Source organism: Palaemon carinicauda, chromosome 40 (assembly GCF_036898095.1).
Source record: "Palaemon carinicauda isolate YSFRI2023 chromosome 40, ASM3689809v2, whole genome shotgun sequence".
In the NCBI taxonomy this organism is placed as follows: Eukaryota; Metazoa; Arthropoda; class Malacostraca; order Decapoda; family Palaemonidae; genus Palaemon; species Palaemon carinicauda.
In genome coordinates this window covers 39,734,315-39,760,786 of record NC_090764.1, presented here as the reverse complement: position 1 = coordinate 39,760,786, position 26,472 = coordinate 39,734,315, and the positions used below count along the sequence as shown (strand labels likewise).

The following is a 26,472-nucleotide window of genomic DNA, read 5'->3' as shown; positions in this document are numbered from 1 at the left end:
TGAGTCGCGTCAGAGAGTTTTGGTTGACCAGTTTGCGTATTCTGGTCGCGGGGAAGAACATCGGCGTCGACAAGTGGACGAGACGCGGCAACAATTTGAAGTAGTGGGTCGCCCGCGGCAACAACTCATTGGTTTACAGCGTCGACATCCTGACTACTTTGATCGTTCGCAGCAACAGTCCTCGGACTTTACGCGACCTCGCGGCGATCTTCAACAGTTACCTTCTGATTTCAAGCGTTCTTCTGTTCAACAACAGTCGGATTCTAAGCGGTCTAGACAGTTGTTGGTTGAGGATGATCGTCTACATGTCCGTGTTTCGCATCAATCTACTTCTACTTCTCCCCATCAAATTGACACAGATGTTGGCCTTGACAGGCAGTCCCATCCAGACGTTGTTCCTTCGGTTCAGGCTGCGGCTGTTGCTGCACTGCCAGAAGACGAACCAGAGGAAAAGTCGGATGAGGATTATCCTATTGAGGAAGTCTCTGAGAATGAGGAGGAGAAGCATTATCAGCATGCTGTGGACCTTCGCAAGTTTATGCTTATTCTGACTGGAATTTTCCCGGATTCTTTTACCCCTGTGGCCCCTCGTTCTCCGCCTTCTGAATTCATCTTAGGTAAAGCTACTAAGGTTCCAGTTTATACCAAGATGGTTCTTTCTCGATCCTCTAAGCGGGCCTTGAAGTTAATGGGTTCTTGGTTGGACTCCAAGAAATCTTTTGGCAAGACGGCCTTTGCCTTTCCTCCCGCTAGGTTAGCCTCTAAATCTAGTGTGTGGTATGAGACTGGTGAAGTGTTGGGCTTGAGTTTTCCTTCTTCTGCACAAGGGGATTTTTCAAGTTTGGTAGATGCTTCTCGTCGTCTTGCCTTAAGGAAGACGAAGATTTGGTGGTCCATTCCAGAGTTCGACCATTTGCTTAAAGGTCTTTTCAGGGCCTTCGAAGTTTTTTAATTTTTTGGACTGGGCTTTGGGGGCTTTGAGTAAGAGGGTCTCTGATATGACGGAAACGAACACTAGTGGTTTGGTTCATTTGATGTCCTGCTTGGACAAAGGTGTGAGGGATGGCTCCAACGAACTTGCTGCCTTGTTTACAGCTGGAATTCTCAAGAAAAGGGCCACGATGTGCTCTTTCCTCTCCGCAGGAGTGTCTCCATATCAGAAAACGGGCCTTCTTTTCGCACCTTTGTCTAATTCCTTATTTCCTCAGGAATTGGTGGGCGAGGTGGCTACTGCTCTCACTCAGAAGGCCACACATGACTTAGTTACTCATTCGACTAGGAAAGTTTTGCCTCCGTCATTCTCCTCTCGTAAACCTAAGGAATCTTCTTCTGGGTTTCGACCTCAGTCCTTTCGTGGGAAGCCCTCTGGAAGAGGCTCTTTTAAACCAGAAGGAAGCAAGCCTAGAGGCAGAGGGGGCAAGTCCGGCCGAGGTAAAGTCTGACTGCTCTCTCCTTCAGACAGCAGTGGGGGCCAGGTTGACTCACTTTTGGGAGGCTTGGGAGAGGAATGGAGCGGACCCCTGGTCCGTCCAGGTGTTAAAGGAAGGCTACAAGATCCCCCTCCTGACCAATCCTCCTTTAGTCACAGATCCAGTGGATCTTTCGCCTAAATACAGAGAGGGTCCCAAGAAACAAGCCATGCTTCTACAGACGTCTCTTTTATTAGAGAAACAAACAATAGAGGAAGTGCAGGATGTTACGTCTCCGGGGTTTTACAACCGCCTTTTTCTAGTACCCAAGAGTTCCGGGGGGTGGAGACCGGTTCTGGACGTAAGTGTGCTGAATGGTTACGTCCAAAACTCGACGTTCACTATGGAGACTCAGAAAACAGTTCTGGCAGCTGTGAGGAAGGACGATTGGATGGTCTCTTTAGATCTTCAGGATGCCTATTTCCACCTTCCGATTCATCCCAGCTGCAGACGTTATCTGAGGTTCATGGACGGAAACAAGGTCTTCCAGTTCAGGGCTCTTTGTTTCGGACTCTGCACGGCTCCTCTATTGTTCACCAAGATCATGCTGAACGTGGCAAGCATGCTGCATTCGAGGGGAATCAGGGCCTCTCTGTATCTGGACGATTGGCTGATAAGAGCCTCCTCAGCCGATTGTTGTTTGAAGGACCTCAAGATGACTTTGGATCTCTCCAGAGAACTGGGTCTCCTGGTGAGCTCGAAAAAATCACAACTCATTCCATCCCAGGAGATTCTTTATTTGGGGAGGAGATTCACAGTCGGAGTTTTCGGGCTTTTCCGTCGTCGGTGAGAATCCAAGCAGCCCTCCTAAAAGTACAAACGTTCCTGAAGAGAGATCTTTGCTCCGTCAGAGATTGGATGAGTCTTCTGGGGACTCTCTCGTCGTTAGAGAAGTTCGTGACCCTGGGGAAGTTGTACTTGCGTCCTCTTCAGTTTCATCTCAACCGCCATTGGAAGAAAGGGGACAGCCTCGACAGGGATTGCATTCCCATCTCGACTTCCATCAAGTCTCATCTTCAATGGTGGAACAACGAGCCCAGACTGAAAGAAGGCTTGTCTTTACTTCAGAGGAACCCAAACCTCGTGTTGTGTTGCGACGCCTCCAATTCGGGGTGGGGAGCCACTCTAGAGAAGCAGGAACTTTCGGGGACTTGGACGGTGGAGCAAACCTCTCTCCACATCAATCAAAAAGAGCTTTTAGCTATTCATCTAGCTCTCATCGGCTTCGAAAAGCAGATCAGGGGCAAGGTAGTCCAAGTCAATTCGGACAGCACGACAGCTCTGGCCTATATTGCGAAACAAGGCGGGACCCACTCTTGGCCTCTGTTCGAGATTGCAAGACTGCTCCTCATCTGGGCGGAGGAAAGGAAGGTGACTCTTTTGACGCGGTTCATCCAGGGGGTCAACAATGTGAGCGCAGACAGACTCAGCAGGAAAGGTCAGGTTCTCTCCACAGAATGGATTCTGCACCCGGACATCTGCTAGAGTCTGTGGCGGTTATGGGGTCGACCTCTCGTGGACCTCTTTGCCACCGCGAAGACCAAACGGCTAGAGTGTTACTGCTCTCCGGTTCCAGACCCCGAAGCTTTACACATAGACGCTTTTCTGATGAACTGGTCACACATGGAGGTTTATGCTTTCCCTCCGTTCAAGATCCTTTACAAAGTGATTCAGAAGTTCATTTCACACGAGGAGACCAGAATGACACTGATAGCTCCGTTCTGGCCGTCAAGGAGCTGGTTTCCAGAGGTACTGGAATGGATGGTGGATGTCCCGAGAAGCCTTCCCATGAGACCCGATCTTCTCAGACAACCTCACTTGGCCCGAAATCATCAAAACCTCCGAGCTCTACGTCTGACTGCCTTCAGACTATCGAAAAACTCGCTAGAGCTAGAGGATTTTCGAAGAAGGCAGCCAAGGCAATTGCAAGGGCAAGAAGGTCTTCAACCATCAAGGTGTATCAGTCCAAGTGGGAGTTGTTCAGGGAATGGTGTAGAACTAACGCGATTTCCTCTTCCAGTACATCGCTTTCCCAAATAGCAGATTTTTTCTTGGACCTTAAAGTTAAGCATAACTTCTCGTCATCGACTATTAAAGGTTACAGGAGTATGTTGGCGACGGTTTTTCGACACAGGAACCTAGACCTTTCTGATAATAAAGATCTACGAGATTTACTTAGGTCTTTTGATACGACCAAGAAGATTCAAACAGCTCCCATCGCCTGGAATTTGGATGTTGTCCTTAAATTTCTCATGAGTGACAGATTTGAGCCTTTACACTCGGCTTCATTTAAGGACTTAACCTTGAAAACCCTTTTTCTAGTTACCCTCGCCACTGCGAAAAGAGTTAGTGAAGTTCACGCTTTAAGCAAGAACATTGGTTTTCGGAATGGGAAAGCCATTTGTTCTTTGCAACTGGGGTTCCTGGCCAAGAACGAAAACCCTTCTCGACCATGGCCCAAATCCTTTGAGATTTCTAACCTTTCTGATTTGGCTGGCGGTGAATTGGAAAGGGTTCTCTGTCCAGTTAGAGCTCTACGGTTTTATGTGGACAGAACTAAGAATCTTAGAGGTAACTCAGACGCTCTGTGGTGTGCGGTCCGGAAATCCTCGATGCCCATGTCTAAGAATGCCTTGTCTTTTTTCGTTAGATTGTTGATTCGAGAAGCTCATGCTCAATGTGATGAGTCGGATCAGAGGCTCCTCAAAGTCAAGACACATGAAGTCAGAGCGGTAGCGACTTCAGTGGCCTTTAAACAGAACCGTTCTCTGCAAAGTCTGATGGATACAACATTTTGGAGAAGTAAGTCTGTTTTTGCATCCCATTATTTGAAGAATGTTCAGACTCGCTATGAGGACTTTTTTACGTAGGGTCCTTTTATAGCGGCTAATGCGATAGTAGGTGAATGATCTACCACTACGTTCCCTTTTTTCCTAATACCCCTTTTCTATCTCTTGGAACTCGTTTGTTATGGTTGTTTGTGGAGATTGGGCGTCAGTCTTCCGCAATCTTTGATTTGGCTAGGTGGTCAATTTGTTCCTTGAGTGCACCCGGAACAAGGGTATTGGTTGAGGTCCTGTCATGTTATAGGTGTTTGTACCGTTTGACAGCTCCTAGAGATTTTCAGCCCGAGTGGATTACTGGATCTCTTAAGGATAGCGGACGAAATGAGGCAGAGTATCATTGCTCTCAGCTTCCTTATCAGGTGAGAACTGCTTAAGTTTATTGTCAATCAGCTCTTTTATATAACCAGCGGGTAAGTTTTATATTTAAAAATGATATTTTCATAATAGAATAAATTTTTGAATATACTTACCCGCTGGTTATATAAATTTAACACCCTCCCTCCTCCCCTCTAGAGACTACCTATGGTATGGCTATGAGGCATGGAAGAACTGGAGTTGGTGTGTAGTTCCACCTGTTCTACCGCTAGGGTGCGGTTGGTACACCTGGCGTATCTTCGATAGCGCGAGATTTGAATTTCTGCCCTGGCGTCAGGGACTTCAGCTCTTTTATATAACCAGCGGGTAAGTATATTCAAAAATTTATTTTATTATGAAAATATCATTTTTAGTTATATAATCTAAAAAGGCAAATTCCTTATTGATGGCTTTAGGTTCATCTTTGAATCGGTAACGTAACTTCTAATGATAAAAAATACTGTACAGTATACTGAAAAGTAACTTATACTTTTAACTTTCAATTTTAATAATTGACTGTATAATAAACTTAAATAGGTGTTGTTGAATAATACGCACCTGGGTAGTTTTGATTGTTGTTGGCATCCATCCCTAAATACTGTCTTATTTCACGGACTTTTGCTCCCCATCCAGTGCGAATGAGCACCAGGCTGCCATCAGGGATTGTTCCATAAGTGTTCTCCCAGTCTTCAAAATCTTTAATTTTTACCTCATAGTTTGGTTGGTTTACTTTGATGTGCTTTGATACATCAATCACAACAGCTGAAAATGAAAGTTTTTTTTTAGAGAGCAAAATTTATCTTCACCACGTGCATCATTAACCTCCCTTTGATATATCTGGTTGTTCTGTAATAGCAATATTTATTGTGAACTTCCTTCTTAGCTTGATGCTTTTTTGTTCTCTGCATTATTTTGAAAAATCTATGGCTTTTGCTCTTTTATACACAAATATACTGTACATATTTCTTTCTTTGCTTACTCTCTCTTATACGTTTTCTTTTACAGTGTCAGCAAACCTAACGGTTTCACCCCATTAATGACTATACAATGTACAGAGTGGCAAGAACTATTTTTTAATGGTAGTTTACATGAGTGATAAGCTTATTTGGAGAAGCAGGAGGCCTATCCTCTTTGGAAAGGTAACAATTAAAATTTGACTTGGAATAACAAAACTCGGCTATGAGCTTTTCAGAGTTTGTGTAAACTGTAAAGGAATAAAATTTAACCAAGAAACAATTTTTGGTACAACACAGAAATATGTGGTGGGCAACTCTTGAACTTGCACTCTTTGACGTAGATAATTAACGGTCCTCCTTTACTTGAACGCCCTCTTAAGAAGAGAATACTTCGGTAAAGTCATTGGGTTTCAGCATGGTATATCATTATAGTGTTGAAGCCTTGTGGTGAAGCAAGAACGCTTTTGAACAGGGAATAATTTTTTCCTCTGTTTCTCTTAAATTTCTCTTCATACTATTAATACAAATTATTGCTTCAACTCTCCCCCTTTTCACTGTCTAGATTTTTTTAGTTTTGTGAAAGCTGTGATTGTCTTGCCAACTATCCGATAACGTTTGGACCATAGTATTTTTAATATTCCAATTCTGGCACACACGGAACTATTCGCATGCTGCATTTTGGCATCTGGATTCCAGTGATGGGACAATTTCATAGAGATAGGACCTAAGGCATTCTGTCCAGTTTGTATGCCACTTACCTTGATTAAGATGGGGATTGTATTCATAAAATGGGTTTGGCTTACATTTGAGCCACTCTAATCATAGTAGTATCATCCCTTTGGGGGTAAGTTAGGGAGTAGACATTTGCAAGTTAGCTTTTGCAGATGTCATTGGTGGAGAAATTAATTCTATGAAATATGTAGGTTCTCTTATAGGATGTCAGTATTTTTTTCATTTCCCTAAATGTATTTCTCCATTTTGTTCATATTTAGGATTATTCCCCTCCCCTTAAAAACAATGAGTAGAATTCATGTTTCATGTACCCCTGGACCAAATGGCAAACTCGGGCACTGTTGACAACCTCTGCTACTTGAAATACGGATATTTGCTTGGGATGACCTCGGCTCTAGAAATGATCCCACAAATAACTGTCCAATTTTATTACAGAAACCTGTTGTTTCCTCTTCCCCAGGACCCTAAGGTTCTAAAGTTTGTTAAAAATGAAAATATGAAGGTTCTCTATTGTGTGAATGTGTCCAGCAATATGAATAATGAAAAATATGAATTTTTAAATCCTGTCGGAAAAATTGAAAGGATTAAAATGAAACTGGCTAAAGATAAATAAAATTTTGAAATTTATCACTTTGGAAGACCCTTCCAAGGCTAAAATAACTCAAGTTAAATGTAAAAAAGTCCCCTGCTTATCTAATTATGGAAAGCTGTATAGCTGCAAAATATTCCAAATTCCAAATATGATTTTATATCCAAGGATCTCCAAGAAGATGAAAAATAGATTATGCCAAGAATCCTGGCCGGACCAGTTTAGTATGTCGCTTCCTGCCAGGAAGGCCATAACAACATGATTAAGAGTTAAAACAAGAGTTATAAGAGTGTGGAAGCTAAAATTGTCACTATTCCTCAAGGCAATTTGAAAATCATATAGAACTAGTTTTCTATTAAACACTGGCGATGTAACTCAATAGGTGTTTTTCCCATCCGATGTTATTGGAAAGGTATTGCCACATCCAACCTTTAATCAGGCTAAAGGAATAATTTACTGCAAAGATTTGTATGAGTTCTCAGAAGAGGACATATCAAAGATGTGTCCTCCTAATATGTGTAAAGTTGAAAAGCTGACAGGAAAGGAAAAGAAGTTTTTATTAATATAGAACTTCCCTGGCAGTTATATATATATATAGCTAAATGTCTCAACTTTCGGCAAAATTTTTCAAAACGCGACAACCGCCTTGTGGTGGTTGGGCGGTTAGGTGGTTAACAACCCTTACAGGGTGGTACAGTACAAGGAATCATTCCCGTTTTCTATTCTTCAGTTCATCTCTGCCTGCCGGATCGCTAACACATTGGTCCGTCATTAAGAGTTTTTCTTAGCTTCCCTGTTTTTGCTGTACCAGTCTGCTATTTGGTGAAGTACACTGATTTGGGGTTTTGGCAATCATGTTTTTGTTATTTCTTTGCTTTTTCGCTGTTATCATTATGAGTGATAAAATTCAATTCCGTGTCTGTGCGAATGAGGAGTGTAAGGTGAGGTTACCTAAAATGGCGGTAGATCCTCACACCGTGTGTTTGAATTGTAGGGGTTTGAGTGTGCCCTTAATAATAGGTGCGGGGAATGTAAGGTTTTGGATGAAAAGGATTGGTTGATTATGAAGCGCTATGTGCGTAAACTAGAACTCGAAAGAGTTAGGAGAGTTTCTAGGTCTAAGTCTAAGTCTGTTAGTGGAAAGGAAGACGAAGTTAGTGTAGATTTATCCTTTGAGCCTATAATTAATTCCTCTTTGGAAGTTGATCCTTCCCTTGAGTTAGTAACTCCTGCCCCTTCTACAGGATCCGTATCTGCGGATGACCCTCGGTACGCTAGGATGGCTGCCGAGTTGAAGGCCATTAAAGAACAACTTGCGGCCTTTAAAGGTAAGAATAGTGAAAGTGATTTTAGTGCTTGTGAAAGTGCAGTGGAGGTGGCGACTGATCGAACCTGTCATTACCCTAGGCCTAGACTTCTACCAAGCTCCCAGGACCAAGGGAGAAGGTACGTCGACAACCGAAAGGGGGTGAGAGGTACATACCCTCGGTCAGCCGTCGCCTCAGACAGTCCTGTTGCTGATTCCCAGGCTGTTCTTGACCGTCACGGAAAAGACGTGTTGGATGTGTTAATTTCTTTGCCGAATTCTCCCAGACGTAAATGGAAGTTTGAAGCGTCAAGACCTACTAAGAGGAGGTGAAACCGCGACGAATTGTCTCGTTCTTTTTCTCCTGGTTCTAGCAGTCATGAACCTTGTCTGTCGGAGGACGATTTCGACTCCTGTGAAAAGGACGAAGTCTAAGCCCGCAAGTCAGGATATTACAGCCGAAGATCCTTCCCCTTCTACGAGTGTTAATCGTCTGTCCTCTCCTTCGGGACCGCAAGACCCAGCAGAAGTTGCTAAGTCCTTTATGTCTGTCATGCTGGAACAACTTTTTATGTTAGTGCAAGCGTTTAGCCGCCCTCACGCCCAGTCTGATAGACGTAAAGACGACTCTTTACCTATTAAGAAGTCAACTTCCAAGAGGGAATGGATTTCTTCTTCTAAGGAAACCTTACTCTCTTCGTCGAAGACACGACACCGTACCTCCTCTCTCTCTCGGCGCCAGGACGATAACGATATGCCTACGCAGGACGATACTTCCTCTCGTCGCTAGGACGATACCTCCTCTCATCGCTAGGACGATACCTCCTCTCGTCGCTAGGACGATACCGCCTCTCGTCGCTAGGACGATACCGCCTCTCGTTGCCAGGACGATACCGCCTCTCGTTCTCGACGCCAGGACGATACCGCCTCTCGTTCTCGACGCCAGGACAATACTCCCTCTCGTTCTCGACGCCAGGACAATACTCCCTCTCGTTCTCGACACCAGGACAATACTCCCTCTCGTTCTCGACGCCAGGACGATACCTCCTCTCGTTAGACGCCAGGACGATACCGCCTCTCGTTAGACGCCAGGACGATACCGCCTCTCGTTAGACGCCAGGACGATACCGCCTCTCGTTAGACGCCAGGACGATACCGCCTCTCGTTCACGATGCCATGACGATACCGCCTCTCGTTCACGACGCCAGGACGATACCGCCTCTCGTTCTCGACGCCAGGATGACTCTGCCTCTCGCTCTTGGCGCCAGGACGATGCCAGCCTGCTTCCTCAGGATGATACTGCCTCTCGTTCCAAGGACACTTCTAGCACTCGGCGCCAGGACGATACCTCTTTCCGGCGCCAGGACGACACCTACTCTCGGCGCCAGGACGCAAGCCCTTTTTTGCAGGACGATTCCTTTAATTTGCCTTTGTCTGTTTCTAAGGATCCTTCTCCTCGTTCGAAGGATGTTGCAGATGTGGATCAGGACCTCGAGGAGGTTTCTGATGACGATGATAAACCTGCTGACGCTTCCGGAGATTACAAAGTTCTCTCTCGCTCCCTTCTGGAACTTTATGGAGAGGAATTCCAACCTGCTGCTCCGAAATCTCCTCAATCCCAATTTAACAGAAGAAGGCCAAGAAACAGTCGGCCTTCATCAAGATGAAGCTGTCGATTTCTGCAAAGAAGGCTCTTGAGAAGATTGATGACTGGATGAAGGAACGGAGACAAGCAGTTAAGACTTCCTTCTCGTTTCCACCAGCTCGTCTTGCCTCAAAGGTTGGTATGTGGTATGAGACTGGGGAACCTTTGGGTCTGGGCGTTCCTTCCTCCTCCAAGGGTGACTTCTCTGGCTTAGTGGACTCAGCTAGAAGGCATGCTCTCAACTCGGCCAAGGTCATGTGGTCGATGTCAGAGCTGGATCATCTCATCAAAAGTATTTTTAGAGCCTTTGGGGTTTTTAGTTTTCTAGACTGGTCGCTTGGGCCTCTGGCAAGGAAGACAGACCAGATGGAAGGAACTCGAGACCTAACCAGTATTATATCCTGTATGGACAAGGCCCTCAGATGGGGCGAATGAGTGGGCTTGGCTGTTCTCAGCTGGAATCCTAAAGAAGAGGGCCCTGCTTTGCTCTTTTACGTCAAGGTCTGTTACCATTGCGCAGAAGTCTGAGCTTCTTTACGGCCCCCTGTCTCAACATCTTTTTCCCAAGACCCTGGTGAAAGACATTACGCTTTCGCTGGCCCAAAAAGCCACCCAAGACCTATTATCTCATTCGGCTCGTAAGCCCTTGGCAGCCGCTCCTCCTTCTTCAAAACGTGAGGAAAAGAAATTCCAGTAGCCCTTTCGGGGCAGGGCTACTTCAAGACCAGATTTTAGAGGAAGAAGGCAAGAGTCAGGACAAAAATCGAACTGAGGTTCGTTCAGAGCTCGCTCCAGAAAATTAAGTTCATCTCCTCCAGACAGTAGGCGCAAGACTGTCAGGTTTTTGGCAGTCTTGGAAGATAAGAGGGGCGGACACCTGGTCCCTCTCAGTCATCAAGGAAGGATACAAGATCCCCTTTCTGAAGAAACCTCCTCTCGCAGATACTCCGCTCGCCTTAGTAGCCTTAGAAGGCCCTCTTAGACCTAGTCGACCAAATGCTGGACAAGGGAGCGATAGAACTGGTTCGGGATCTATCCTCCCCAGGCTTTTACAATTGCCTGTTTCTAGTGCCCAAGAACTCAGGCGGATGGAGACCCGTCCTGGATGTCAGTTCTCTGAACGACTTTGTGGAGAAGATGAAGTTCTCCATGGAGACGACTCAGTCTGTGCTGGCATCAGTACGTCCAGGGGACTGGATGGTGTCCCTCGATTTGCAGGACGCGTATTTCCACGTCCTCATCCATCCGACTTCAAGGAAGTACCTCAGACAACCATTAAAAACACCAACCCACACACAGGCATACAAAACTAAGGTTGAGTGTCTGCAAGAAAGTCAAAGTGTGACTGGGTACCTGTGCAAAGAAAAGTAACAGTTATTGAGCTAACATTTTCAATTACCAGTAATTAAAAAGTCGGTTAAATGCAAATAAAAGTGTAAAATTCAGTGAGACTAGGTACCTGTCCAAAGAAAACTAGAGTTGGTGAGCCAACATTTTCAAGTAATTAAAAAGTGGCTGTCAATTGAAAATGAAAGTGTAAAAGTTTTAGATGTAGACCATTGTTTGTGTAGTACTGTATATGTGGCATGAGAATAATCCAGAGGATGAGAATACAGATGTGGGAACAATAGCTGTTGTTGCAAGTATGGATCAGAATGCTTTTAGATTTGGCCCAGTGTAATTTATAGTTTTGATTTATGGAATTCGGGTTATAAGGCCACGCAGCAAGAATGAAAGATATCAGCTTGGTGTAAATGGTCTGATTTCGAAGTGTTAGGACAACTAAGGAGAGTAAGGCATGCTAAGTTTTAGGTAGACGAAACTAAAGAATTGAATAAGAACAACCTTGAAATATAAAAACAGTGAGTATATGCAATACAGGTGGATGTTATCTATAGGAGAGTTCAACTTATTACAGATGCATTATGTAGGTTTATTAATGAGCTAATTTAGTGGGAGTTTTCTGCACAAGAACTTTATCTACTATTTAAAAGAAGTATGAAAAAGCAGTGCCTATTGTCTCCTTTTTCTTTAGATCTACCTTTGTTACAACGAAATGGCTTAACATTAAGTTTACTGTATGTATGTATGTTTAATGTATTCATGAATTAATGCCTTTTTTAAATAACTAACACCTGGGAAATTAACCTACCTGGTACTCTCCAAAGCCGCCTGGTAGGAATGGCATCCAAAGACCAGCCATGCTCAGCAAAATGTACTGGAGCATCAACATGTGTCCCAGAATGTTCAGAAGAGCAGAAATCATTCAATTCCACCCTGGAATATTTGGTAGATCCGTTTTCAAATTGTTCTTTTTTATTGTTGTATTACCTTCTAATACACAGACTACTGTAATTTCTTTTTATATTTGCATTAAATGAAATGAATAGTTACTTAGTGTACTATCCTGCTCAACACGGTTAAAAACAGTTTAAAAGTCATTCACATTAGCTACAATATTTGAAATACAGTATTGCTTTCTTTGAATAAATTTATCATGGTTGATTTCTTCAAAATGTCATGCTTTCCAAACAGTCATAATACAAAATACCTTTGGAAGAATGACACAATTATGAATTCAAAGCAATAAGTCTAATAATGAAATCAAAGTAAATTATAATAATGGAAGAGGTACAATATGGTAGTCAGAATAAAGAGATTAGTATCAAATGAGTGTTATTTTCATAAATGTTTACAAAAGACGATAAGACAACAATTTAGGCGTAATCTCATGAATTGAAACTGGTTTAAGTTCCTATTACAATGGTTTAAAGTAATTAATCTTGCATGAGCATCAAACACAGCAGTAAGAATTTTGAGCCTATATAAAAGTACGGTATAGAAGTGAAAGAACATGTAAAATGCTGTGATCATAATATAATAAGCATTATGCTGTGGAGACTTGGAATAATTGTAACAAAATTTCTCACATTAAATTGGTTACTGAACAATAAAAATAAAGATAGCAACAAAAACCTTTGGTAGATTCAAGTGAAGGACTTGAATTCCAAGAAGACCCTGTAACATAACTTTGGACTATACCTGTGAGATAGGGAGCATCTACAGTCAGAATTTAGTTACAGTTTATCTTTCACTTTGAGAGTAGGTTCACATGGACAAAATACTTTGATTGGTTAAGAATTTTATCTTTATGGAGACCAGTTATTCAACGTTTATAAAGGAAATAGATGCTATGGGTTTAGAGGTAATGGCTAATACGTTTACTTTAAGGTGAATCAAGTAGAATGCCAATTTCTCTTAATGATTTTTTTTTTAAACTTGGGTATTTACCTATTGAAAAAATTCTAAATTTAGTTAAGGTATATGTGAACATAAGATGAAGCCTGTTTGTTTCTATGATACAGGGCACAGAAATCTGATGTAAAATGAAGAACAGTTGAGTATAGTACAAATGGCTAGGTAAGTATTAGCTGAACATAAAAGGCAACAAGTGCGTGCTGTTGATCAGCATTCATCATAACCTAAATTATCTGATTTGGAATCCCTTAAACATATTATCACAAAGACCCTGATTCTATAGAACTGCACAGCAGAACATCAAGTGCATGCCTCTGGTTGCTCTAAGGCCACTTACAGCAATAAAGACCTAATCGGGATGTTCAATGATCGATGGGTGATGTAAAATAACCTCGTTAGTCATGATATGAGGCTTTAATGCCTTTGTATTAAGCTGTAAAATATAAAGTTGGGGAATATATCATTATTTGCTTATCCTGTGTCAGTGAAAATCATTCTGCCATTTTCTGTTTGCATTTAACCATTAAAGAGCTTGTGTCTGTGATCTAGATATATTTCTCCAACATTTTTAGCATACTGTTTAGTGTTGTTTGTACAATAATTATTGTCTTGTGTATTTACTACTCTTTAGTTTTAGAAATGACAAATCTTGAAGCAGATTTGGCTCTTACCATATTCCTAGTTCGTTAAATCCTTTTTTAATCTGCTTGTGAACAAAAGGGGAAAGGGTAGCAGAAGTTGGTGCATCTACATTGTATGTGTAGGATAATTCTATGAGCTCTGCTGTAGCTGTAGCAATTCCAAGTACTGGTAACAGTAGCAATGCCAAGTTCATTGTGATGGTCTGAAAATATAACAAAAATGTATCAATAATCAAGTATAATTATATTATAACTTTATCATCAAGACTAAAAAAATGAAAATTACCATCGTGAATTATGCCCAAAATGTTAGAACCTACTCTAGTGAAATTTCTGTAAAGGATGCATATAATATAAATTTATTTCACTTAAAGTTATTGATATAGATAAAAGAATCATTGATATTTCAGATACTTAATCAGCTTTCATATTCTAGGTGAGCAATGTTTTCATTAATTTATAAGATCTGATGAGGACCCCTCATTTCTGTTTAGCATTACCTTGAAGAGGTACGACAGGTCATATACAACACTGGACGTATCAAAAAGCAAGTTATTTTCCCTTAAAGATGTCTGTGTACTACGAGCCTCAGTCGTGGGCGGAATCATTCTCTCCCATCTCCCTTACATTACTCCTGAGCTTCCTCATGGTCAAGCTCAATCTGACAATTCCTAAATTAGCTAAGTTATCCAAAAACAAAGTTTTACAATTTTATTTTTTTTCAATAGTGTTCAGACTTGTATGAAGCAGGGTTGTTGGAGACTGGTTTGCATAGACCATGTGAGACATTTGTACTGCCAAAGATGCCATGTAGACTTTTTCTTCAAATGCTAATTCTGTTTTTTTTCCTTTTTCAGAGCATGGCCAAGCAACAATATTCATTGGATTTTGATCAAATAAATTTGCTCCTAATGGAGTTAGTGTGATGTTGATGACAATCTCAAGGTTGCTAACATTTCAGATGATGAGAAGGTGGAAGTAACACCTTAGGAGGGTAATGAGTTAGCAGAAGTACTTGACCCTGAAATAGTCCCTTTCAGAAAAGGACGAAGGGAGAAGAGGGGGGTATAGTGCATGTTTCCATTGTTGTTGGTACCCAAACATCACCCTTGCCATCAACATCACATGAACTCACAACTAGGTGAGGAGCATCTTACCGCAGTGGAGGAGAGGAATAGGAAGAGGAGGGGGGAGACTTCTTCCAGCCAGGGGAGCCCAAATAAGATGTGTAGAGCAAGAGGAGATTCAAGGCTTTGATGGTGTACACTGGCACAGAAATCCTAACTCCTCCTCCTCTCCCCCATGTTTACCCCCCAGATTGAATTGGGAGCCCTCCCCACCTCTGCTGCTCTGGGTCTGAAAAAAGTGTGTGACATGTCTGTCTGTTCTTGGATGATGAATTTCGTGGAGATCGTCGAATATTCCAATATTTGCCTTTCCCTTGTGATAGATAAATAACATCCACAAGGGTTTCCATTGTGATTTTGATAATCTTTGTAGTCGGGAGTGGCAACCATACCACGACTTCTAAACAATACCTTATCAAAGGGAATCCATTGTATCAGTGCACCATGAACACGCGTTGATTTGCCTTCTTGGTGCAGATACTTCAGTTCTTGGTGCAGATACTTCAGTTCATTGATTTGACTACTAGAAAACACACACACACAAATATATTTTTGTGATAGGAATTTGATATTATTAAATTACAAGATGGCACAGTTTAATATCCAAGAGTTTTTGAATAACCTAAGTGTTCAGGAATTGTCCAGAGCTAATTTAATTAAAGCTCAGTGGCTCCCTATCTTGATGTCAGGCGACAGCCATGCAATGAGTGGGATGATTAAGGCCCAAATCAAGTGTCTAGTCTTAGAAGCGTTGATAAACTCGGGAAAGTTGTCGGAAGAGAATATTGTGGAAGCTCGTGAACTGTTGGAGGAAGCCGGGGAAGAATTTTTAATGAAGCAAAGACTGGTTCACCCACAAACTTAAGGCATGAAAGCAGATAGGGATATAGAGGCTGGAATTCGACGAATTGCAGCGAAGGAGAATTTAATCAAGTTGAAGATGATGGCAAAAGAGAATGAAATGGAAGCAAGACGAGAAGAAGCCCGAGAGATTGCAAGACATGCGAGAGAGATGGAAGCAAGGGAAATTACAAGACAAGAAGAAAATGAGAGAAGACAGGAAGAAGAAGAGAGACAAGAAAGGAGACGTATGAAAAATGGAAGTAAGGCGAGAAAAAAAAGATGGAAGAAGCGAGGTATGCATGGGAGTTAGAGCTGTTTCACGCCCGTGCACAGCTGACTACGCAAACCGAGGCGGCCCCTGCTAAGCACGATCCAGTGTTTAATGTGTCAGAAGCCCAAAGGTTAATTCTAAGGTTCACAGAAGTGTCTCCAGATGAGTTCTTCGATCATTTTGAAACGGTCGCAGCGACGATGAAATGGCCAGAAGATAAATGGTCTGTGTTATTACAGTGTATGCTCTTTGGGAACGGCTGCAGTGCTTACTTATCCTTATTTCAGGACCAGAGGATGGAGTATCAAGAAGTGAAGAGGAGCTTGCTGCAAGTGTATCAGGTGACCCCTGAATATTATAATGAAAGATTCCAAAGTTTGATAAAGGACGAGAAAATGACTTTCCTGAATTACGCTTATAAGGTACGACGATGTTTTAAGAGATGGACAGAGGCTGCTAACGTAAAGGAGATGGCTGATTTAAAAGAATTGATAATACCTGAGCAGTATCTACGAGGAATTCCTGAACATATTCGAATGTACTTGAGAGAGAGGGGGGAGGGGGGGGTAGGTAGGTGTGAAGAAACTTGATAAAGCCGCTTTGCTGAGTGAAGATTACAATATTATCAGTCGTAAACCCTCCTTTGGCATGAAGTTTCAGCTGTCGTTCCGACCAAGTGTCAAGTATTCGCCGAACCATGGAAGCCAGTTCAGTAATAACTACGGGAACAAGTTTGACAGTTACAACAGCAGTAGCACTGGTACTGTCTCTAAGGAGAATGTGATAGTACCTCAGTAACAAACGTTGAATTGTCCTCCTTCAAGTATCGTGAAAGACTTGCAGAAGGTTGGTATTGTCTGTTTTAAGTATGGCAAGAGAGGCCATAACAGTAAGGAATGTTGGTCAAACCAACCGAAAGCAGTCGCCCAAGTGATTAAATATAATTTGATGTCACAGAATGCGAAGACGAAGAAGCATTTGGGAAAAGACGGAGGGGAAAAAAACCAGTAACATTTACACGACGAGCAGGACAAACCCAAACAGCCTGGATGCCTTTAAACCATATATTTATGAAGATATGTTAGCAGCAATAGATGTAAGTGAGTGAACCCCGCTCAGGATATTGCGCGGCAAAGGTGGTAACCAGTGTGATGGTATGAGGGGCACACCTGTTGGTGGAACAGTCTCTCACAGGGGACTTGGTTATTTTGAAGGGAATCGCGTAGTGAGGAGGTTACCTTTATTTGCCATTTAACACTGTCATGCGAGTTGGTGATGGGTAATTTTGACTTTGCGGTAAAGGATTCATTGGCTGTCGAAGGAGTAGACGTCCTGCTGGGTAATGAGGTTGGTGCAGCACCTTTCGTGCCTTGTCCCATTGTAACGGAGAAATCTTTGAAGTATAGCCCTACGACTGAACTTGAGGATTACCTATATCTATTTCCTAGTTGTGTTAAGAATAAGAAGAAGAAAGTGGCTGCTGAAAAAGAAATCAAAGGGGCAATGAACTTGGAGGATTTGTTTTCCGAAGAGGATTCCCTTGATGGTATGCAAGAAGAGAACTCCCGAGTAGGCCCGAGCAAAGAGGAACGACAGACGAGTGGACAAGAGGACAAGGAAGAAATAGAAAATCCAACGTTAGAAGTAGGACAAGTGAGTAGGAAAAGGCTGATAGGATTGCAATGGAAGGATGCAACTTTAAGAGCTATTGTACCGTGTGGTGGACGAGACAGAGGCACAGCAGTCTCCAACCTGTTATTATCTTAAGGATGAGTTGTTTATGAGGAAGCATAGACCCGCTGATATGCCGGGGAAAGCCAAATGGGGGATTTATCGTTGGATATTAATTCCAGCACCATTGTGAAGACAGGTGATTGCCGTCACGCACGAGACAGGACATAATGGGGATAAGGAAGACGACGGATAAGATAATGATACTTTTTTTTCTGGCATGGAATGCATAAGGACGTGAGCCAGTTTTCCTGTGCATGTCACGTATGTCAAATGGCTGGAAAGCCGAACTAGTGCATTAAGAAACCTCCCTTACACCCGATAAAAGTGCGAGATCCCTTTAGCAGGGTAATGATCGACATTGTAGGACCTTTACCAAGGATGAAAAATGGTCACGAATATATGTTAACCTTGATATGCCCAGTAACGAGATACCCAGAAGCCATACCCGTCAGGAACATCAGTGCCAAGATAATCGCCGAGAAGTTACTAGACTTTTTCACGAAGTTTGGTATACCAGAAATTGTTCAAAATGACCGAGCAACGAATTTCACGTCAGTTATTTCAGGACGTAATGAAACTTGGATGTAAATCAACTATGAACTGCTTATTATCCGGAGACCCAAGGTGCATTACAGATTTCATCAAACTCTAAAAAGTATGTTAACGAAGTTCTGCAACGAAACAAGGAATGGATGGGACATCGGACTATATTTTGTTATTCGAGGTACGTAATGCTTATCAAGAAAGCATGGGATGTAGCCCGAATGAAATGGTATTTGGACAAGAAGTACGAGGACCGATTAAAATGTTAGCAGAAAAGTGGAAGGACCGAGAGGAAACGGATGGAGAATGTCAAGAATTTGAGGAAAATGATCGGTAAGATAAGGAAATTTTCTCTAGAAAACCTTAAGGCGAGTCGAGGTTATGAAGAAAAGATTTGATAAGAAAAGTAAGGACAGACAGTTTTCGATAGGACATCAGTTATTAGTTTTCTTGCCGATAAGGAGATTCCCACTCACCAACAAGTTTCAAGGACCATTCAAAATTTTGATGGGGGGCTTAGGGATTAGCAGCTGGGCTCTAATGAACAATGGGTTCTGCTTTCCCACTGGACCTCGGTGCCCAATTGCTGATCCAACTAAATCCTTTTGGTTATTTCTTTTATTCTCCCATCTCTTCCTTTTGGGTTTGAACTGGTTGACGACTTTGGCTTGTTTGATTACACTTTGTCTGCTTCTTTGGATTTGGCACAGTGGAGGATGGACGGGATTCCATCTCAACCTGTACCAATTTAGATGCCATCACCCTCTGGCAGACCCCACTGGGTGCAGACCACGTCTGTTAAGAGTCGGGCTCCAGTGATCCGGTTTTAAGTCATCCATATTTTTGGGTAATGGGCGACGCCAGGCATTGGAGTCGCCGGTGGGAGGGGCTAACCACCCCCACTGACCAGTGTACGCCCACCTTAAGAGAGGCAGCCCCTCTCTAATAGAGGACTGGTCCCCGCTGAAGCCTCTTCTCATGTTGGGCCACATGGGATAGGAGGACTGACATCCTCTGATAAGAGGTGGATAACCTTGCTTGCCTTTTCCAAAAAAAACCAACCCCTCTGTTGATGACCTGGAAAATACAAACATGGATCTTGGTACAGACAGCTCCAACTCGGGTTCTAATATCGTAATATTAGAACCTTATTCACGTCATGTGAAAAATGATAAGGAAACTCTATAGAAGAGAAGAGAGAGAGAATGAGAAATGATGTCAGTACAGAAAAATATAGAAAAGTAGTATTACCTGGTCACTATGAAGTAGTGAATTATGAGAATTTTTTTATTTTGGAATTTGAAAATGGAAGACATGAACGTGTAAATGTTTTTAAAGCTAACAGGGAAATAGTTGCTATATGTGAAGGGCAGCCAAAAATTCTTCCCCAGGGAAATGGAAGTCTCTTGATGGAGACACTATCCCCAATACAAGGTGAAAGATTGAAAACACTTAAACAATGGATGGTCATAGTGTCAAATGCGTTTCGCACCCCACTTTCAACCAGAGTAGAGGTGTGATATATGCTCCAGAATTGCTGGACATAGAGGAGAAAGAAATTGAGGATGAACTGAGGAGTCAAGTAGTAAAAGTAGTCAGAATAAGAAAGAGTTGGAGAAAAACGTATTCCTCTTGCTTCTTTGATTATAACAATTGATCAATGTAGATTACCAAATGTTATTAAAGCTGGTTGGCTATCTTGAAGGTGAAACCTTATATCCCTTCACCATTGTGATGTTATCATTGCCAAATGTATGGCCATTCAAGCCAGGAGTGCAACGAAAAACTAAATAATAAGCCAGCTGTTTGTGTCAATTGTGGAAAAAAGTCATGGAGTATGCACAGAAAATCCAAATTGCATACATTGTGGGGAAGCACACCCAACTACATCTAAAAGCTGTATTAAGTTTATTTTTGAACAAAAAATTTAGGCCATTAGGACCATGGAAAGGGTTACGAGAGGCTCTTATAAGAGCTCTTGAAAAGCAGATAAGACCAGAGCAACCTTTTTCAATGGTTCTGAAGAAAACCTTGCCAAAGCACAGGGACGAAAATTATATCCCAACTAATAACATAAACATATGAAAGTAGTTAAAGAGGTTGAAAGTCATATTGAAAATCTATATCCAGAAATTGTAGAAAAGTCAAAACAGATACTTACAAGATCTGAAAGATATTCAAAAGCCATCTACTGTACTCCCATTTTAAACAATAGCACAAACCTCTCTCAGGCTGTGTCCTTGCCTAATCTGATGGAGGTTCCATTTGAAACCAATTTACCTGGTGAACCTGTAGTTGGGAAGGTGCAAAAATCTGACAACTCACAACCTTTTAATCGAAAAAGAGACACCACCATCTCTCTCGCCTCCTACCATAAGAAACATTAAAGTCACGACTTCAAATAAATATGTTGTCTTGTCTGCTGATGTTTCTGATCAACTGGAAGGTAAATTGAATAAATCAGAAATTCAAGTTGAGGTCCACCATCCTCTTCAACAAATTAATCAAAAGGACACAAAGAAAAAACCGAATACAAAACCCAATATATCAAGATCCTCTCTAAAGATACCACTGAGAAATATTGTTAGATCAAATATTGCCAGTGGGAAGACTTCATCCAAGGTGTGTTCCAAAAAATAAACCATAGTTTTTGCCAGGGTTTAAGGGTGAAATATGAAGAACTTAAGCTCCTCATATGTGAGCACGCCCCTTAACTGTATGTCTACAGGAGAGCAAGCTCGATGCTAACACACCTTATCCTCGAGAGTATGTTGCCTATTGGACACCATATGATCAACGAGCAGGGAGCCATGGGGGAAGTCTTACATACGTTCGTCGAGATGTTCCTCAAATATATCCGTCTATCTGGACCCCTCTGCAGGCAGTGGTTGTACAGATTGATATAGGGAGAAAATACACAATCTGTTCCTTTACTTCCCTCCAAATTATAACATCTCTTTATGATATAGTACAGGGGATTAAACAACTCCCACAACATTTTCTCTTACTAGGAGATCTTAATGGTAGACATCCTTTATGGGGTGATGTTTTGGCAAATGCAAGGGGTAATATTATGTTATCAATTTTGGAGAATGAAGATGTAGAACTCCTTAATACAGGAGAGCCCACACACTCTCGTGTTCAGACAGGTACCTTGTCCTGCATTGACATATCAGTTGCAAGCCCTAACTGTCTTCTCAATTTTAATTAGAGAACATTAGATGATTGGCATAATAGTGATCATGCACCAATCATTATAAACACCAACAATGGTCCACCTTTACAGAGATTGCCATGATGGAATCTTGATAAGGCAGACTGGGATAGATTTCGGGAGCTAAGTGAAATTTAAGGAAATGCAGAACAGTTTGGAAGTGTTCATGATGCCATAGACTTAATTAATGGAATTCCTCACACAGCAGGAGTCAATTCCATTCCCAAAACAACGGATATTCAAACGACAACCAGTCCCTTGGTGGTCATCAGAACTAACTGGCCTGCACAGAGCCACAAGAAAGTCTTTAACTCGATTTCGCAGGCGCCGTACTGAGGAGAATTTAGTCATATACTGTACAAGATATGTAGAGCACAGTTCTGACGTGCCATGAAAGAAGCTAGGTGCCAGTCTTGGGTGTCATTTGTTTCCTCCATTAACAGTAGAACACTAACATCATCTGTGTGGAGGAAAGTGAAAAAGATTGCAGGCAAATTCACCTCAAACCAACCACCAGTGATAAGGGTAAATGGTCAGTATATGACTGGAGCAACCGAAGTTAGCAGTGCCCTGGCTGATCGTTTTTCAAATGTATCATGCAAGTGCGAAGCAGCTCCTGGTCACTTGTATAGAAGCATTAAAGAAAAAGTTTCAAATTTCACAAGAAGAAAGGAAGTCATACTATTTGATTCTGCACTTGCTACGTGTAACGATTCAGCCCCTGGACCCAATGGAATTCCATATGCAATGATTAAACACGTACCTTTTAATACAAATTTATTAATTTAAGCAATATTAATAAAATATGGCGTGATCATAGTTAACCAAGTCATTGGGAACTAGCCATTATTTTAGCCTTTTTAAAACCCGGTAATGACAAGTTTTTAGCAGCAAATTATAGGCTAATTGCATTGACATCTTGTTTATGTAAAATCATGGTGAAGATAGTCAATATAAGACATGTGGTACCTTGAAAAGAAGGGTATTTTATCACCCATTCAATGTGGATTCAGAAAAATGCGCTCAACGACTGATGTGTTGATACAACTTTATACCTCTATATTTGTGAAGCCTTTGCTTCCAAACAGCGCCATGTGACAGTCTTTTTTTACCTTGAAAAGGCATATGATATCACATGGAGATATGGTATACTTAAAAGAATTAATGAGTCTGGATTAAGAGGAGAGCTACCACTATTTATTCAGTCATTTCTTTCACTTAGTTTTTCAAGTGAGAGTGGGGGAAACTCTCTCAGAGAGTAAATGCCAGGAAGGAAGAATTCCTCAAGGTGATGCGCCGAGTGTAACCCTGTTTGCACTAGCAATTAATGAGATATCCTCAGTTATTCGCCGGGATGTTCTCTCAACATTATTTGTGGATGACCTCTCATCATTTGCTGGAGCTAGAATGGCAATGGTTGAGATAAAAATACAACACTCTAATGACAAAATTATCCAGTGGGCTGACATGAATGGATTCAAGTTCTCGACAAGTAAAACTTCTATTTTCCATTTCTGTCGTATCCATATTTACTGCCGAACTGTATGGCATACTAACCGCTATTGAGAAAATAGCGTTGGAGAAGGAAGGTAATTTTATAATTTTTAGCGATGCAAGGAGTGTTCTTCAAGCTTTAGAAGTTTTTAATTCTAGTAACCCTCTAGTTTTAAAGATTTTAGAATGGCTTTTTATTATTGAACTGAGAGGTATAATGGTTCGATTTTGTTGGGTTCCAGCACATGTAGGTGTGTGTGGGAATGAGAAGGCAGATTTAAGGCAAAGAATGCTGCATCAGAATTGCTACCAAGAAGGTATCCCAGTCCCATTGTTTTTTAATAAATAGCGACAGCACTGGGATAGTCTAGATCGCAATAAAATGAGAGAAGTAACAAATGTCATATCTCTTTGAGGTATGACATGATGCCCCGAAAATGGGAGATGACTCTTTGTCGTCTCCGTATTGGTCACACTCGGTTGACACAAGTTTCTTCTGAAGGGCCAACACCAACCATATTGCGATGACTGTTTAGTACCTTTAACAGTGAGGCATTTGTTGACTGAATGCCCGAATTATTATAACTTAAGAAATAGATATCTGTTTGAGGCTTGAGGTGAGGATGGTAGGTTCATCCTTGCCAAGATTCTTGGACATGTGTTATACTATGTGAGCGGCATCTTTAGATTTATTTCAGAAGTAGGTCTTCTAAAACTATTTAACTTTTATAATGACGTCTTAACTTTTATGGCTTTAATTACCCGGTAAATTCTCCCTTATTTTTTATATATAATAAATGCTATCTGCATCAATTACCTTAGATGTCAGGATGCCAGAAAACTTTCAATCAATCAATTCTCGAGTACATCCAGACCTGGATATATACATTAAAGGTCAACGGATCCCATGTGTAAGTGAAGCTAAATTTTTAGGTTTGATATTTGATTATAGGCTTACATGGGTTTCTCACTTAAAAGCATTAAAAGCTAAATGTCTTGGGGCTCTGAATCTTTTAAAAGTATTGAGGGCCAGACCGCAATACTATTTTGAAATTATACAAGGCCTTGATATTTTCCAAAATTGATTATGGGTGTGAAATATACTCCTCAGCCACCCCAAGCCGGTTAAAAATATCAGATTCAATACATCATGCTGGTATTAGATAATTCCACAGGAGTGTTTAGAACCTCGCCTATCCCAAGTCTCCTTGTTGATGCTGGAGAGTTGCCTCTAGACCTTTACGGAATGTCTTCTATTATTCGGTATTGGTTTAGATTGCAAAGACTCCCTAATTCTTTAGCCTTTCAGACTGCAACCATTGTAAGGCACTCAACATACTTTGAGTTTCACCCAAAATCTACTCAACCTTATGGCTTTCGGGTGAAACAATTACTAAACAGTCTTGATATAATTAGAATTAAGGTGCTTCCATTTAAGGTATCATCAATGCCTTCATGGAAATTACCAGAGGTATCTTTTTGTAAATACTTTATTGGTGTTAAGAAGAATATGACTAACTTAGAATCCAGGTCTCTTTTTATGGAACATGTTGTAGAACATAGGGGATTGACTTGTATATATACTGATGGCTCCAAATCTGATGCTGGCGTTGGATTTGTAGTACATAGTAATGGTTTTAATTGTAGAGGTGCACTTCCTCTAACAGCTTCCATATTTACTGCCAAACTGTATGGCATACTAACTGCAATTGAGAAAATAGCGTTGGAAAAGGAGGGCAATTTTACAATTTTTAGTGATGCAAGGAGTGTTCTTCAAGCTTTAGAAGTTTTCAATTCTAGTAATCTTCTAGCTTTAAAGATTTTAGAATGGCTTTTTATTATTGGACTGAGAGGTTTAATGGTTCAATTTTGTTGGGTTCCAGCACATGTAGGTGTGTCTGGGAATGAGAAGGTAGATTTACTGGCGAAAAATGCTGCATCCGAGTTGCTACCAAGAAGGTATCCCATTCCCTGTAATGATTTCCTACCTAACATCAAGAAATTGTTTTGTAATAAATGTCAACAGCACTGATATAATCTAGATGGCAATAAAATGAGAGAAGTAACAAATGTCATATCTCCTTGGAAATATAACCTGATGCCCCAAAAATGGAAGAAGACTTTGTTGTCTCCGTATTGGTCAAACTCGGTTGACACACTAGTTTCTGCTGAAGGGCCAACACAAACCATATTGCGACGACTGTTTAGTACCTTTAACAGTGAGGCATTTGTTGACCAAATGCCCTAATTATAATAACTTATTAAATACATATCTGTTTGAGGCTCGAGGTGAGGATGGCAGGTTCATCCTTGCCAAGATTCTTGGACATTGTGTCCTACTATGCGAGCGGCATTTTTAGATTTATTTCCGAAGCAGGTCTTCTGAAAACTATTTAACTTCTATAATGACATTCAACTTTTATGATTTTAATTGAATATTCTATTTATTCTTAATGGAATAAATGATATTGGCGTCAATGACCTTAGATGTCAGGATGCCTGAAAACTTTAAATCAATCAATCAATCAATCACGAGCCATAGTATAATATATTTTTGGGGCCCAAGCCTAGGAGCCATCATCATATACGTTCCGATCCTACTCCCAAGGCGTAGCGGGGAGAGGACGGAACTACGAGGGGAACGGGTGGCGGCATAAAGCTGGCATAAAATAATGACTCATACACGAACGGGACCTATTAATAACGCTAGCTATATTAACAGTAACCACATAATAAAATAAAACGTAAATATCATAAACCCGTAGAGGGAGAGGGGGTGGGGATAACCCGTGAGCATATAAAACGGAAAACGGGAAATCCGCCTCTCCTACTCGAGATTAAGAAGGAAAACGAGAGAAAGGGTAACTCGTGACTGTAGCAACAGAAAACGAGAACTCCATGCTCACGCTCTCGTGGTTACACTATAAAGAACCAAAGGCACACTATAATATGATATAAGAATAATAATAAAATTGTAATGACCACGAACGAAGAATAACGACTGCGTAACAAATATAAAGATATAGTCTATTAACGAACGCCTTCCCGAGGCGGGTACTTAAACTATAATAAAGCCAAGGACGTTATTCTTCGTTCGTCCAAATTGGACTTGCTAGCAAAAAAATACCATAGTAAAACAATAATAAAAATAATGATAATAAGAATGGTTCAAAAATCGTAAAAGACTTAACCAAGAACCTAGATGACAGAGTACCAAATGGGCAAGATTAACGTGAAATTCCAGCAAGGCAATCAAAACAACAATGGCTGCCGACGCCGAGGAAGGCCAAGCCGATCCATAATTAAAAACCACACCACTGGAAAGAGAACAACTGCCCGGTACTGTAAAAAGCTGTCAAAACGAACTATGGTACTTAACATTGGTAAAGGTGAAGTAGTAGCTTCAGTCATGATGAATTAAATCCAGAAACGGGAAAAACACCAAGAGCT

General features: G+C 41.4%; 1 protein-coding gene across 1 annotated transcript in view; it reads right to left on the bottom strand.

Moving 5' to 3' along the window:
- The window catches only part of LOC137631714 (isatin hydrolase-like), a 48,620-nt gene that overhangs the window by 9,413 nt on the left and 12,735 nt on the right, over nt 1–26,472 (bottom strand). Inside the window, exons 2-4 of the mRNA XM_068363591.1 lie at nt 13,827–13,999; nt 12,050–12,174; nt 5,228–5,431 (exon numbers count right to left, since the gene is read on the bottom strand). Of these exons, the coding sequence (XP_068219692.1) occupies nt 5,228–5,431; nt 12,050–12,174; nt 13,827–13,990 (493 nt within the window). The 5' untranslated portion in view covers nt 13,991–13,999. The remainder of the gene's footprint in view (nt 1–5,227; nt 5,432–12,049; nt 12,175–13,826; nt 14,000–26,472) is intronic.